Source organism: Artemia sp. Qi Xiang Cuo, chromosome 1 (genome assembly GCF_049724085.1).
Source record: "Artemia sp. Qi Xiang Cuo chromosome 1, ASM4972408v1, whole genome shotgun sequence".
NCBI lineage: Eukaryota > Metazoa > Arthropoda > Branchiopoda > Anostraca > Artemiidae > Artemia > Artemia sp. Qi Xiang Cuo.
The window spans coordinates 86,488,674-86,505,900 of NC_142794.1; the positions used below are offsets into that span (position 1 = coordinate 86,488,674).

The 17,227-nt window shown below is 37.1% G+C and overlaps 1 protein-coding gene across 1 annotated transcript in view; it reads left to right on the forward strand.

Annotated features, from left to right (window-relative positions):
- Positions 1–1,671: 1,671 nt before the first annotated feature.
- The window catches only part of LOC148956863 (inositol 1,4,5-trisphosphate receptor-like), a 166,979-nt gene continuing 151,423 nt past the window's right edge, over positions 1,672–17,227 (forward strand). The window contains 6 exon segments of the mRNA XM_089092350.1: positions 1,672–1,677; positions 4,706–4,932; positions 4,934–4,967; positions 10,884–11,016; positions 12,704–12,963; positions 15,201–15,426. Of these exon segments, the coding sequence (XP_088948476.1) occupies positions 1,672–1,677; positions 4,706–4,932; positions 4,934–4,967; positions 10,884–11,016; positions 12,704–12,963; positions 15,201–15,426 (886 nt within the window).

A 17,227-nucleotide genomic window follows, 5' to 3' on the forward strand; every position in this document is an offset into this window, starting at 1 on the left:
AAGGAAAGAGTCAAAGAGAGATCGGCAGACCATTTTTGATATTGTTATAAACCAAGATAGTGCTGAAGGAACAGATATAGAGAAAAATCAAAAAGTTTGTGATACCTTGTAAGTGAAATAAGATTTGTCTTGTGACGAAGAATTAGCGACAGTACTAAAAGGATTAAAAAATGATAAGGCTCCAGGTGCTGATAGTATGGGCGCCCATAGGCTGAATTTTAGGAAGAGGGGGCTTACCTGGTCTAATTGGGACTTCCAATGCAGTTTAGTAAAAAGCTAAAAATAAAATATCATATCATGCCCAAGTAAAGTGCGACACGGGCACAATATATTATTTATTTTTATTTTTTTAGGCTAGGGCACTTCTTATAGAAAGAAATGTCATAGAAACTCCAAAAAGAGCTCCTGGAGGGAAACCCCTTCCCACTTCAATCATTTCCCGAAATACATTCAATAAATATTTTTGAGATAACCACTCTTCAGCGTCAGGAAAAGGCTGGAAATTATGACTTTGAAAATGACAACCCCCCACACACAACCCTCAGAGCAAGGGTTGTAAGTTATGCCCTGGGGGATATAAGGTTTTTATGGAAAGGGTGGACGTATAAACTTCGAAGGGGGCCATTTGATTGCTAATCAGAAGTTATACTGGCATTTTTAACTGTCAAAAGTGATTGATGGTAAACCCCCCCCCATACGCCAATCATGTCCCCAAGCACATCCAATCAGGATTTTTTAGATAGCCATTTTGTTCAGTGTAGTTGAAAGGTCCATAAATTATATCTTTGAGGATGACCCCCCATAGCCCTCAGGGCAAGGGATATAAGTTTTGCCCTTCGGGAATATAAGTTTTTTATGGAAATGGTGGTCGTATAAACTTCGGAGAGGGCTCGTTGGATTGGTAATCAGAAGTTGTAGTGCTTTTTTAATAGTCAAAGTGATCAGAGGGAGAATATCCCCCCCCCCCCACACACACACATATGCGACGTATTTTCCCGAAACTCCTGATGGAAATTATAAAATGGCTATTTGTTGTCGTAGAAACTTCGAAAAGGGTTCATTTGGTTGCAAATTGGAGGACAAGTAATTGGAGGGCAACCATCTCCCACGCCTATTATTTCCCCAAACACTTCCAAGTAAAATTTAATCGAGATCGTTATTTTGTTTGATGTAGTTTCAAAATACAGAGATTAAGTCTTTGAGGATGAGGACCCCCCCCCCTCACAGTCATTCGGGCCAGGGTTGTAAGCTATGCCCCGAGGGCATATAAGGTTTTTATTGAAACGATGGTTGTATAAACTTCGGAAGGGGCAATTGGATTGGAAATTAGAAGTTTAAGTGCCATTTTTAAGATTCAAATTTATTGGACGGCAGCTATACCCCCCCCCTTCCCCCGTCATATTTTCCTTAAATGTATCCGATTGAGATTTTGAGATACCCATTTGTTCAAAAAAGTCCAAAGATCTCATAACACGGCCTTTGGGGTTGACACAATCACTCAGAGTCTGGGGTAAGGGTTGTAAGTTATGCCCCGGTGGCGTGTAAGGCTTTTATGAAGGGGTGATCTTTTGAACTATAGAGGAGGCTGATTTGATTGGAAATGTATAGTTCTAGTTCTATTTTAAGAGTCTAGCGTGACGGAGAGAAAAGTGATTTCAGTTACTGTGACTAATGCCCGTAAGACTATTAAAGTAAAATTTTCAGCATTCAGGTTTTCGAAAAGGAATATAAGCAATATCATTGGCAGCACTTATCTATAATAGCTAGAAATATCATTGAAAAATTTAAAGAAGCTTATTCGATTCTAAATTAAAAGTTCTAGTTTCCTTTCTAAGAGTAAAAAGAGATTGGAGGTCAATCAGCCCGTCTCTCAAGCCAATTTATTTCCGTAACACGTCTAGTCAAAATTTTGAGACAACTATCTTGTTCAGCATAGTAGAACGGTCCACCAACTGTAGGGATATTGTGCATTTCAACCCCCCACAATTATGCAATTGGCCCAAAGTTTCTCCCAACATACAAATATCAAGCAAAACTATGGATTCTTATAGAAAAAAAAGGAAAAGATGTAAAATATTATTTTTTCATGAAAATGATTATGTCAATAAAAAACGAACAGAAATTGATTTAAGAAAACTTTTTCCAGAAAACAATGTTTTCAAAGAAAAGTAAAGAGCTCCATTAAGGCAAAAATGGGCAGAAATGGAGTCAAGTAATCGTCCTAGCCCAAATCTGTCATAAATCACTATCAATAAATAAATGAAACTCAAAACGAACATAAATTAGAATAAATAGCCAAGTCAATCTCGAAACGAGCAAAAATTAACACTAGTAGGACTGGTAACCCCCATGCCTTTTCAAGACCAGAAATTGATTTGCGCTTTACTGAAAACAAAATACGTTTAAATTTTTTAACTTTTTTTAATTAAATAAATACAAAAAATCTGAGACTTTAAGGAATAAATATCAGCATAGGTATAATAAACTGACAATCCACGGTCATTTTTTTTTCAGTAAAGAAGAATTTATTTTCTGGTCTTCAGAAGGCGGGGGGAGGGGGTGTCAGCCTGAGTAATGGTAATTTTTGCTCGTTTTTACTTTGACTCAGCTATTTATTCTAATTTCTTGTAGTGTTTTGTTTAATTTATTTGTTGATAGTGATGTTTGTTATTTTTACGCTTGGAATATTATTTGACTTTATTTCTGCCAATTTTTGGCATAATGGAGCTCTTTACTTTTCTTTGAAAAAATTATTCTTTTGAAAAAGTTTTTTAAATTAATACAAATGTAAGGCAGTGTCATTCAGCCAAAAAAAGTGGAAAAAGTTTTTTTTTAAAATTAATTCAAATGTAAATCTGCGTCATTCAGCCTGCCTCCCTTTATGGACACCCATGGTTGATTTTGTGGTAAATGAGTTTCTTAAATATGGTGGCTCTGAGGTTAGAAATAAGTGACATAAGATTATGAATATGATTTTTGAAAAAGAGGAAGTACCTAGTGATTTTAGGAAAACCTTAATTAAACCACTGTATAAGAAAGGTGATAAGAGTGAGTGTTGTAATTATTAAGGCATTAGTCTGTACGTAGTAAATTACTTAGTATCATGATACTTTTTATACTGACATGCTGTAAACGTAGTTACAAGAGAAGAACAGTGCGGTTTTACTCTTAGGTCAATAATTGAGAAGTGCCTGTTTTATCAAATACCTTTGGTTCTCAGTTTTATAGATTATGAGCAAGCGTTTGATTCTATTGATAGGATAGCTTTAACGAAGACCTTGTATGATATATCAGACAAATACATTAATGTAATTAGTACTATGTAGCAGAATAACACTGCTGCGGTTAAGGTAGGAAATGAGATTAAAAGCTGGTTTTGTATTAAATCAGGAGTGAAGCAGGGTTGTGTTCTATCTCTCTTTATATGGATCATTTTGATGTATTTTGTTCTAGATTTACAATATAGCCACAGTGAATTTTTTGGCTTTACTATTTAGAATTCATCTTTTAGTTTGTATAATGAAAATTTTGGTGTCAAATTGTAATACAAAGAACAAAGTGAATAAATTGCAAATTATAATTCTTGGTGATGCCTTTATTATTGCCTATACTTTGTTATCATTTCCCTTTTATTCGTTTTGTGATATTCGTGCATAAACAAAATTTCCATGATTTTTTGGTTTATCATCCTTTTTTGAATTAATAGCAACAGTTTTATGGTGTCAAATTGCTATTCTTCTTGATGTCTTTATTAGTTTATGGTTCAATTAGTTTGTCCTGTCGTAGCAGTAATATAACAGCATTGAATATTATTCTCTTTTTTTTTCTCCTGCTAATGCGAATCTTTCTATTGGCATGTATAATCGAAGGTTTATATCAACATATAGTTCTTGTTGATTCATTTATTATTGTGTTCGAGTTTTGAAGATTTTTGGAAAATGTTTACGTTTGTAAAATTTTTGAAAACTCCTCGATTTTGGGCATGACGGATTTAAAAATGGAAATTTTGCAAATTCAGTACTTCAAAAAATTGTTTATCATATTAGTGTTACCCATTATTGATAAGGATTATTTATTATATAACTGATTATTTTGAGAATTTATGAGAACCGAACAATTTAAGTTAAAGTATTGGATTTGGAACCGCCCCCTCCCTCTTTCAGTGTAAGCATAAAAATATGCACTCTTCAGTTATACGATGGTTAAAAAACATTCTTTCCATAGCTGATTGCACTACCCAGCCTAAATCGAAACTAAGTTATAAGTTTGTATTTTATTAAATTTGTCCTTTCAAGTTTTCCATTTGAGTCCAAACAAGTCCCTTGAAGTCAAACTTATCGAATCTTGCCTATTAATGTTACTTTTTCACTTTATCCTTATAATCTTTTAATTTTAGTTTTATTTTGTCTTTATTTTAAATCCTTTCACCATTATCATTTTACCTTCATTTTCCTTTTATTGATTTTATTCTTTTCAGCCACTCCATTTAAAATCGAACAAGTAAATACGAGTAAATAAAAGATAACTTGTTCCAATTGATAGAATGCGATGCCTTATTATCGTTTATATCTTCCCTTATACCTATACCTTCCCTTATTTTCACAGTTTACCCCTTGCCTTTCTCCTCTAATGATATTTTTAATTTATTCTTAGTTTTATTTTTCTCTTTGTCCTATTCTAAAGCTTTTACCATTATCCTTTTCAGCTACTCCATTTAAAGTCCAACAAGTTCCTAACAGTGAATAAGAGATTACGTGCTTCAGTTGAGAAGAACGCGATGCGAGTTTATCTAGATTCTTCAGGAAATGAAGGATCGTGGTTTCGTATTTCACCCTGTTACAAGCATAGGTCTAACGGTGAGAATATTGTTATAGGAGATCCCGTCTTTTTCAATCCAGTTGGTAATACCCACCAAGCCCTTCACGTGTCTTCTATGGACTTGCCCTAGCATGCCAGGCTTCAAAGAAGTAAGTACATTACGTTATTTGTTAACGTATTTGGGTTGGCTAATGTAGTGTTTTTTTTTTAATGTAACTTACTTTTATTACGTTACATAGTTTTTGTGTATTCAAAATATCTCGCTCATTCAATCAACAAGTAATTCAAACACGGAAAAATCAGTTTACTTAGTGTAGGGAAATCCATTATTCAAAGAGCAAAAATGATCATGTAAAACTAAATCTAATTTAATGTCTGAGAATTCTTGACTTAAATCTCCTGTTCGGCAATGTCACCAGCGTCGAGGGAACTATTCGTCAGTACCATTAGTTGTCTCCGAGCGGCTGTCTTGGGCGATGATTGGAGCTTCTTTAGGGTCAATTCTCCAGGAAGTGAGTCAAACGCGGATCACGTTCGCCCATCTTGTGCGTGATCCACCTCAGGGGTGTTTCCGGACGTTTACAGTTGGGTCAAATTCGAGAATGAGTCGGGCGGGTGTTTGAGTGGGCAGGTGAAGTAGATGATCACACTAACGCACTGATCGAGTCTCGAGCTGCTCAAACAGGGGTGGCAACTTAAAAGGATTGGAGGATCTTCAAGCTCCGTGCCCTGTCGAACCATCTAACACGTTCTATTTTGCGGTGGGGTTATGTCTGGATATCATCTACCTTCGTTATTTTTGTCTGAGATCATCTGCGTCTCGAAATTTTTCTCATTGCAAGAGAACAAAAATATGCTAACGAAAAATCTTGAATGAAGCCATCCTTTATAGGAACTCGTAGAAACAGTGAAATATTACTCTCTTTAATTCTTAAAACAAGAATTTTGCAAGAAAACTTAATTGTTTATTATGGAGAGTAAAGGACCATATTAGACATTATACCAGTAGTGAGGAACTGAGTCAAAGACGCCATGCTTTAAAGAAGTAGTTGCAACGTATTTTTTGGCGCCATGCTCATGAATAATGCTCAGTACTGCTTTAGCATCAGTAATAAAGCAGAAAGTACTTTTATTAATGAAGTGTCGTGTTACTAAAAAAAATTCATGCAAATAATTTCTCGTTTCTTATATATATGTATATATATATATATATATATATATATATATATATATATATATATATATATATATATATATATATATATATATATATATATATATATATATATATATATATATATATATATATATATATATATATATATATATATATATATATATATATATAATCTCATTGGTGTATTTTTTCATTGGTCAATCTCATTGGCGTATTTTTTCATTGGTCAATCTCATTGGTGTATTTTTTACTCCAAATATACCTGATTTTGGAGGGATCTTTTTTTAAATTAAAAAAAATTCCATTGCTCAACTACAAATTACTTTCTTATCAAATTTGAATTAAACGTGCTATTTTAAAAATAATATGGAAAATATTTGTCAGGAGGGAGTTTCTTAAAAACCTATTTTTAAAATTTCTCCTACTATAGGGCATGCTCTTGCTGCAAATATGATTCAGGATTTTTTTTTTAATTAATGCTATTTTGAGCGTTCCTTGCGCTCCCCTTAAGGTTGAGAGTTTAACTTAATGCAACTGATTTTCTTGTAAATGATGGATTCGAGGGAAACTTGCTATAGAGACTTCAGCTCATCCTATTTCGTGTAATATATTTGTTGATGGCTGATCTACCCTATTTTATCTTTGGGTCTCCATATTTTAATTTAAAAATATTTGCCAAGAAAACGCTGCCTTTTATCTGAAAAGCCAGCTTCTTGTTTGAAATTGTACGTTGTTTAAGTACTGCAAGGAAACGTTGTCTGCCTAACCTTATGCAACAAATGAGCAAAATATGCAGTTTTAAAAGTTTAAATGGCTCATTTAGATAAGAAATAACAAAGAAATAGGTGAAAATAGGAGAAGATCAGAGATTGAAATTCCTTTATTGATCAAGTCCAAAAAAAAAACATAGCCAATGCTAGAAGGTCGAATAACCTGTGTGTAGTAACTTAATTAATTCATTAATTCACATAATCAATAACATTGAAATAAATACACTAGAAAAAATAATTGAAGAGAAAGAATTATAAGGAGAAAGAAAATGGAAAAAAAAACTAAACCTTCACAAGGGACCTGCTCTCATCATGCATCTTGACCAAATAAGAACTTTTTGACCTGTGATTTAAATGAAGAAACAGATTTAGAGCCCGTAATGCGGTCCGGGAGGTTATTCCAGAGGGTTACACTTACGTGACAAAACACATGAGCTGATCTCACTGTGTTTCTCTTCTCATATACCAGCTTATCCGCATTCCTACTATGATAAGAATGATAATCAGAATTAATAGAAAATATATCCACAAAACAAGCTGGCGAAACACCATTTAAATACTGGTATACCAGTGTTAATAACTGGTGGTCCCGTAACCGACCAACATTCAAAATTTTAAAATGGGAATGATAAATTAGTGTATCACTAAAATTATCACATTCCCCCAAAAGATGAACTGCTCTTTTCTGAATCGTCTAGATTTTTTTATAATTAGAATAAAAATAGCTCTCCCAAAGAGCACATCCATACACAATATAAGATTGGATAACCGTACCATAAATAATCATTAAATCTAAGACCAGTAAAAAATCACGATAACGACGAAGTAAACCCAGGCCTCTTGCTGCCTTGGATGATATAATTTCACTGTGTTTCTTCCAATTCAAATTGCAATGAACAACTTCTTGAAATTATTTGGACAATAAAAAAAAGCTTTATTAGTTAAGCTTACTTGAGCTAGATAAGCAAGGGAGTATTCGCTAATTCAGGTAGAAAATGAAGCTTTAACGAAAGTGTCACAGGCTGGTTAAGCTGGACTTGTAACCTACATTCCTTTTTTTTAGCTTAATGCACCAAGGAGGGTGGCAATGAAATCTGATTGTTTGAATTAGTTAAATTGAAACTTACACGACCATATATATTTCAAATGTTATTGTTTATATATTGTTAAATAGGAAAAATCGGGAATTCAACTTATAACAAAAAAACCTCCATGTGTTGTTATGCTGTTTTAGGTAATGGTGGTTGCCAAATCTGAATAAATGAAACGTGCATGAAGGATCAGCAAAATATAGACTAAAAACATGTGGCACCAAACAACATAATGTGTAACTTACGTTTGAAGCTGTTATAGACTTTAGGAATTAACATTTTGTTAATGTTTAAATTTTCGCGGTTCAACGTAGCATTACTGACAAGATTTATCCTCCAGAGATCTTACGATAGAAATGCTTTTCCACATGTGTGGACAGTGGGTCCTTGTCGAGCCAGAAGTATAGTAAAAAATTGTTTCGTCTATTAAAAAAGATTTGTCAAAACTTTGAAAATAAAACATTACTCTTCATGAAATTTCTTGAAGCAGTTATTGTCTCGTGTCAAGCAGAGAATGATTTTACACTGCGATCACATCCATCTTGACATTTTGTAGCATCTAGGCCTTCTGCATCGGGCTGCATTTGCAGTCACAAAATTCTGGTAGATATAGTGCAGCTCTGGCATGTGGCGGGGGGATTGGCTTCTTTTCACGCTCAAAACACGGTGCTGAGTTTCACCCAAGAATTCTTTGCCGCTATTTTCTTGACGTCGTGACTCCGAGCCTCCAGAATCGAGTAAATACTCAGGCACGTTGAAACGAATGTCACTGAGCTGTTTTAGGTCAACAGAAACTTCTGGGCCGCGGCCCTTCAGCTCATGAAATGCATTGGCTAGTGCAGCATCCACAAAATGATGAAACACTCGCACAGTCCATTTTTAGTATGCGTCTCAAACCGGTAATAGCTAACCATGTGGTCCACAAGGTCGACCCCACCCATGTAGGTGTAGTAGTGGGAGACTACTCATGGACATTGACCTGCACGTAGGACCCCTGGCGCTTGTCATACCGTTTGATCTCTGTCTCCTCTTCTATGTCTTTACATTTTGAAGACAGGAGAGCCACTTTGTTATCATACCACTGGGTCACCACGACTTTCCTATCTGAGTGCAGCACAGACGTGACAGAGGTTCCTCTGTCCTTTCTTGTCATTTCTGTGTCGGCAAAAACTTTAGGGCCATTGGCTCCAAAACGGTTCTTCATGATAGTTAAGGTCGCATTTTTTTTGTTTCAGCCAGCATGTCGAGGAGCTTAACAGACGAGAAAAATCGTTCAAAATAGAGGTATGTACCTTCTGGTAGTGTCTCAAACAAGCGCAGCATGATCCCAGCTGACAAGCCATGTGCTTTCAGCTCTTCTCTCAAGGTGGTGGCTCCCTGGTAGATTTGCAAGTCAAGTATCAAAATTATTTCGGAAGTATCAAAAGTATCAAAATTCATTTGGCAGTCAAGTATCGATATTCTCGCCAGCCCCGAGGAGCTGACGAGGACAAAATTCTTTAATCCAACCAGATTGGGCTTGTCGGGGACATGTTGCTTGAGAGTCGACATGCCCTGGAAGGGTATCATCTGTTCGTCAATTGAACAGTTGCCAGTTGCCTGTCAAACGGCAACTGGAGAAAAATATTCCAGAAGTTCTCAAGGATCGGTTGCACCTTCCAAACTCTATTTTTGGTTTTTCCTTCGTCTGAGATTTTTGAATCAACAACGAACTTCAGATTCGACCGGATTGTGAAGAATCCGTCTCGACTCATCTTTTGCGATATGGCTTCCACCCTGAACGCCCCAGACCAGTAAATGCGGAGCCGAGGAAACTTAAGGCTCCCCATCAGGATGCTAATGCCAATAAAAATTTTCAGCTTGTCTGGAGTTACATTCAAGCTTTTGTGGTGGGCCAAGTGATAGTCGTAGTTAATGCAAAAAGATGTACGTTTGAAGAAGCTCTCTGGGTCATATTGCAAAAAGGATTGTTGTTCTGGACTCCAGTCGTCATGGTCTTGGAAGTGAGCGGGGCCGATGTCTGGGCCACGATGATGATTGAACTGTTGAAACTTCCTGTCCTGGACAAGGTTGCTGCTACTGTGTCAGCCTTTGAGCCTTTCGCAAGGGTTGCTAAGTGTACGTCATCATCAGATTCTTCAGGTTCAACATCTGGAAGAACAGCATAGCTGCTTGATGACGGAATGGGTGCAACAGCTGGTTCATCATTAGAGTCTAAAGACGACAAAGAGTGGTTTTCGATCCATTCCTCATCATCATCTAAATCAGAGGTCCAGGTCGCTCTCATCGAGCATTCCGAGGGCTTCATCAAGGGAAACTACAATGAATGAACAGGTTCAGTAAGCTTAAAACTAACAGGTTGTTGCCAATTTAGTAAATAAAACAATCACTGGCCTCTGCTATCCCCATTAGAATCGAGATTTGAACTACAAAAATCAACACGAGCCTTATAATCGATTGGAACCACATGTCCACAGACGTGGACATAGAGATTTTCCAAGTTCCAAAATATGACACTTATCAAAGTAACTGCTTTCAAAACTATCTAAGTACTGTCTACAATCAAGAAAGTACACCTGATTTTTCTCATAACTCGTTCTCACCACTTTCTTTTTTTTCTTTTTTCTTACCTTTGCTTCTTTTAATCTCCTTTTTTTTTTAGCCTTTTCCAGTTTGTTAAAACAAAAGTAAAAGTCGCAGATAATTTCTGAAAAAAGTCACAGATGGCATTTCAGGTCCAAAAAGCACGTTGAAACAACGAACCCTTAGCTAGATGGCAAGGCCCCTGCACAAAAAATATTTTACGGGGATGTCCATACACGTGGACACCAGGTCTGAGCAAGATTACTCGCCTAAAAACCTCATAATTTTTGAACAATCAAAAAGAAAATCTTAGAAAATTGTGATTTTCTAGTATGAATGGGTCAAGGGGCAGGAAGAAGATGGATCGAGGGGTAAAGAATGATGTTATTTTGATGTTCTTGGCACTTCAAGGGTTTTTGTTCTGTTCATTATATCTTTTTATAGGTGAATGTTTTAAACGATCCAACACCGTGGAAAATCAATATGTTCCTTGACTACCAAGATAACCAGGAGGAAATATTGAAAGGAGGCGACGTTATTCGCTTATTTCACACAGAGCAAGAGAGATTCTTAACATGAGATAAATACAAGGATGTTAATATGAGCAACAGGTATGTGCAACAAATATATCGACATGATATATGCATATATATATATTAATTATATATTCCTTCGAGCAATAGGTATGTACAACAAATATATTGGTATATTGACCTGATATATACATGTATATATATATATATATATATATATATATATATATATATATATATATATATATATATATATATATATATATATATATATATATATATATATATATATATATATATATATATATATATATATATTACTTACTTACTTACTTACTTAACTCCCATCCGGCCGGATTGGCCGACTCGGGGCTTCTCCTCTGACTAAACTATGGTAGAGCTTCTTATACTATTCCCTGTTCGCTGCAGCCCGAAGGAGTACCGACAGGGGATGGCTGGGAAAGTTTTCCCTCCAGCGCTTGGGAGGTCGTCCTTTTGGGCGGGAGGCATCAATCCTTTCTTCAAACGCAATTTTTTGAAGTTGGGCTGGGGACATCCACTGAACGTGGCCTAACCATCGAAGCTTTTGAAGCTGGATGGTCTTCATGATGGTCTGGGACTAGTTGAGAGAAAACATTAGCCGTTCGTTTGATATTCGGTCAAGGTAGGTGATGCCAGCAAGCTTCCTGAGGGATTTTGTTTCAAAGGCCTTCAACCGGCTTTTGTCTTCTGCTTTCAAGGTCCATGTCTCTGCTCCGTACGTTGCTACTTGAACCACAAGAGCTTGAAAAAGGCGTGTTTTTAGTTTCAGCGACAGATGTTTGTTTTTCCAGATCGATCGCAATGACTTGAAGCATGCTGAGGCAAGGGCGAGGCGTCGTTTAATTTCTTTTGAGGAGTCGTTTTTGGACGTCAGCTCACTTCCTAGGTAAACCAAATGGTCAACCCACTTGATCTCTTCCCCCTGGATCATAATTTTGCTGGGTTTAAGGCCTGTATCTGTATGCCGCGTTACCTTCATGGCTTTTGTCTTGTTAGCATTGATTTTCATCCCAAAGGAACTAGCTGCATGATCAATATCGTTAGCGCTTGATTGCAGTTCCTCTAGTTGTTCGTTTAGGCGATTAATGTCATTGGCGTATGCAAGCATGTCAAAGAGGTGTCCACTCATGAGTGCTCCCGTGTCATTGGGCACCAGTGCCAGTACTCCATTCAGGAATAGGCAGAACAGAGTGGGGGAGAGTAGGGATCCTTGCAGCACTCCTGAAGAGGTTGAGAATTCTTAAGTAAAGCCTTCGCTTGTCTGCACCATGCTTCTCGACTTCTCGTACATGCTCTTGACAATGTCAATAATGTCAGTGGGAATACCGTAGTGTGCCAGGATGTGCCATAGGCCATCTCGCCAAATTAGATCGAAAGCTTGTTTGAAATCGATAAACAGCTGGTATAGCTCTTTCCCGAATTCCAGGTATCTATCCATAATCTGTCTGATCACAAAAATTTGGTCTATGGTGGATCGGTTTTGACCGAAGCCAGCTTGATATTCAGGGATTACGTGTCTTGTCAGGTTTCTGATGCGATCAAGGAGAATTTTCGTAAGGATTTTAGCTGGTTGGCAAGTAAGCGATATGGGTCTGTAGTTTTCGCAGTTACTTATATATCCTTTCTTGTGCTGGAGCACTATGACATATTTTGACCAAGACTCGGGGAAGTATTTTATTTCCCATACAGCTGTTACTATTTTGTGTAACAGAGCAACGACGACATCAGATTCCACTTTTAGCAGTTCTGCCTGTATACCGTCTATTCCGGGTGTCTTATTTGACTTGAGGGATTTGAGTGCGGCTTCTACTTCTGACCTTAAGGGTGGTGGGGATGGTTCCTCATCTCTGTGGGCTGGGAACTTTCGAAGCACTTCAGGATCTGGGTTTACTTTGAGATTAAGCTTTTCCTGGAAGTGTTCTTTCCAGCGATCTCGGATTCCGGCACAAGTAGTGATTTTGTGTCCATTTTTATCTAAGAGATTGAGGCACTTCGCTTCTTTGCGGTTCGTCAGCTCTCTGGCCCGTTTGAACATGAGGTGTGAGTTACCCCTACGGAGTCCTCCTCACACTGCCGGCATTTTTCAGTAATCATCTTTTTTAGTGCTTGGCGGGTTTTCTTCTCAATTTGACGTTTAAGGTTTTTGAATCTATCCTTGCTTTCTCGATCTTGCTTGTTTTGGAGAGTTCTTTTCTCGGTACACATATCAATAACCTCCTGGGTAATCCATGGCTTTTCTTCTGCAGATTTACGGCCGAGGACGAGCTTAGCTGTCTCGCATACGGCCAGGCTGCTTTACGAAACAAGTAGATCGATGTCAGCTGGACTCAGCAGATCAGGTGTTTCTTGCAAGGTCTTTGACAGTCGTTCGTTGAGCTGCATTCTGTACTCTTGTCTCGTCTTAAGGTCTTTAAGGGCTTCTATCCGGAATCTTGGAACTTTTTGTTTCGGCTTGACAACGGCCTTTAATCTTAGGCGAAGCGATGACATGAGGATATTGTGATCACTATCAAAGTCCCCACCTCCTAGCGTCACTGTGTCTGTGAATGAAGATTTCCATCGGCTGGATACCAGTATATAATCTATCATGTTGGCAGTCCTTCCATCGGGGCACCACCACGTGACTTTTCTCTTTCGTCTGTGCTTGAACATTGTGTTTGTGATAAAAAGCTCGTTATCTCGGCAGAATTCAGTGAGCCGTTCTCCTCTGCCGTTGATCTGTCCGATCCCAAACTTGCCCATGACATCTTCGTTTCCGCTATTGTCACTCCCCACGAGGGCATTGAAGTCCCCGAGGACTAACACGATGTCTTTCTTCGGAATGGTGTCGACAAGGCTCTGGAGCTGAGAGTAGAAATCTTCCGACTCTTCGTCCGACCTTGATGAATCTGGAGCATAGACCTGTACCACGGAGAGGTTTTTGAACTTGCTTTTGAGTCGGATCATCATTAATCTCTCCGAGACAGACACCACTGATAGAAGAGATTTCCTTGCTGCTTTTGTCAGTAAAAAGCCGACTCCTTGTCTGTGTTCCGTCTTGTCTTCCAGAAAGCAGGAGGGTTGCGTCTCCTATCTGTTCTTCGCTGATACCTGGTAGATGAGTCTCTGAGAGGCCGATGATGTCCCAATTGTAACGGTTTACTTTTTTCCAACTTTAGGAGTTTTAATAAAATATTTTCAAAAACCACGAACAAACTCAAACCTATAGTATAGCAAACCTTCTGCAGCAATTTAAAAATTATTTGAAAAAGTATTTACTGGGAGGGGAGGAGGAAGAACCGTATTTGGCGTGGTTTTCATTAGGACGAGAGATTGATATTATGTACTTCTTTTTTAAGAGCACCATGTATACGAGAAACTGGCCATACTGTTAGCAATGCAGTCTCTTAGGCTGCGATTGTGTGGAGGGGAAAAATTCCATACTTGAACCTTTATTAAGGATAGAAGGCCAGTCCCATAATAAGGGGGAAGAGGAGACAAAGTGCTTTTTTATGCCATTTTTTGCTTTTAAGAGAAGGGGGAGGGGGCAGCGGCAAATATATCGGAATTTTGGGTTACTAGAGATTATATAGTGAATAAATGGTTGCATTAGGTAAGCATGATAATCTTTAAAAAAAATCTTTTTCATCGACAGTACTGCATAATAATAAGAGTAATTATAATAATAATATAACAATAATAATAATAATTGTTTTATTGCTCTAAAAGTCCTAGGGCCATGCCGATACAAAATGAAAGTTCCGTTCTAATTAATTCACACTGTATAAACAAAAATATTACAAAACGAGAGAAAATGTTTTGAAATTGTTGACCCCTCTAAAGTGTCTTAAATATATAAATCGAACTCTTTAAATGTAATTTAGGACAAGGACTAAGAGGCTGCTACCCCTCCCCCCCCCCACAAAAAAGAATGAAAGTCCCCAGAAGGTTCTTATGGAAAAACCAGTGATAAATCATTTGTTGTTTTTGATTATGGGTATCCGAAACATAATGTATTAGAAGTTGGAATTGCTACCGCTTCAAGTGAAGTTTTACTGGAAGAATTTGTTTTAGATTTTTTTTTTTTGTCCTTGCTCTGTCCTCTTTGATTTTCTAATTGATGCATAAAAAAGAGAACAAATATACTAGCCTACTTCCTGTATTACCTAATTTTCTCTTACTTCCTATAAACTGACTTTTACTGAAGTTTTATTCTATCTTTGGAAAATTAGGACGTTCATCAGCGACTGATGCTACTTCAAGTAAAGCTCTATGGGAAGTTGAAGTAATGCAGTCAGACCCCTGTCAAAGTGGAGCTGCACATTGGAATTCGCGTGTTAGATTTAAACATTTGGCCACAGGTTTATATCTTGGTGGTGCTCAATTAGATCCGGCTTCAAATAATGCACAGTCGAACCGAAGAAGGCACTCAGGTAGGTCTTATACTTCATATTCCATATATTATGTTCCATTTTTATATTTTATAATCCATCATATATTTCAAGGGCTTGGCAGTTATAACCTGAGATCCAAATCAAGCCCAAAAGACCGTCTATTTGGGCCTGGGAAAACCTTGCATACCAACACATATGGTGGAGGGTACCCTCCGACACTAATATTGGAGTTGGTTTTAATTACATCCCCCCCCCCCCTCCCTGAATAATTGGGAAAGTATTTTGGTCCACAAATGTACTTCTTTTAATTTTTGATCCCCTCCAATAAAAATGTTGCAACTCCTTCTTTTAAAGGCCGGATATGTGCACCTATAATTTAATGGTATTTATCTCTATTTTGTAGGGGATTTTTTAGTTCGTAGGGAAATCCGTTGTGGAATTCAGAATTCTTTTGGTTGGAATTCAATTATGAATAGTATAATTTAGTGGAATAATAAATTGAAGAGCTTCGTTTTTCTTTCTTCAAGCTGGCTCTTCATACCTGAAAAGGAAACTTTGTCTCTCGTTTTTACTTGCTCAAAAACCCATAGTGTTTCAAAAATAATTAAACTAAACAATAAACTCCAAGGGAAGCAACAAGGCAATAAATTTCCATTATAATATAATGAAAAAAAAGAAAAGAAAAATGATTAATGATTGATGAAAAATGAATGATTTTTCATTCATTCAAAAAAATGAATGATGAATGATAAAAAAAATGACTAATGAAAAATGAAAGAAGTATTTACCTTCCTCTTAAAAGAGGAAGGTAAATTAAGGTGCCTTTGCACCATGCATTGCTACCAGAATTACTTAAGAATGGTAAGTAGTATCTTCAAATTGATTGATGAGTGTTTTTTTCCAAATGAAGTGTAGGGACTTCGAACATCTAGAATCAAGACTCGGGCGTATTTGATATCTTTTGATTAGTCGTTTGTGGCAGTCAGCTCCCTTCCAAGGTAAAGAAACTGACCAACCCACTCGATTCCCTCAACCTGAATAATAATAGCATTATGAGGAGGACCCATCTCTGCCTGCGGAGCTACTTTCTTTGTTTTGGTTTTGTCGGCGTGTATCTTCATTCCAAAGGCGCTAGCCGTATCGTTGATAATTCTTGCGCTGGAGTCTTCTTGTTTATCATTTAGACGATTGGTGTCATCTTCAGCATTTGGTAAAAGGTCGAAAAGGGTTAAGAGAACTGAGACTACTCTTGTTTCGTTGAGAATAACTGCCAGTATAGCATTCAGGAACAGTCAAAACAGAGTTGGTGAGAAGAGACATCCTTGGTGAACGTCTGCCGAGTTAGACAACTCTCCAGCTTGTCTCTCAATAATATCAGAAGGACTTCTTTAATGACCAGAGATATGCTGAGATTCGAATGTCTATATATACATGAAAAACAGAAAGTTTTAGCTGAGTTGTATTGTGAGTAGTGTGCCAGTTTTATTGGTCTCATGTTGTATCCATGCTGGTGGAAAGGTACGAACCATCGTGGTGAAGGTCTGTTCCCTGCTAATTATGTCACAACTAATCTTGATGAAGAACAAGAAGAAATGCATTTATACAAATACCTAGAAAAGATGGATAGGCTGTTACCAGATCCTCCTCAACTTACTAATCCTGAAGGTATTATGTTTTTTCTTTTTTTTTGTGTTTATTATTTGTATATTAATATTTGTTTTATTTTTGTATGTATTTATTATCTTCTTTGTTTTTTTTTCTTTTTTTATGGTATTTACAAGTCTACGTCTTGTGTTTTTGTTAGGGTTTTTGCAAGCTAACGTCTGTTGCTCCGGCTGCT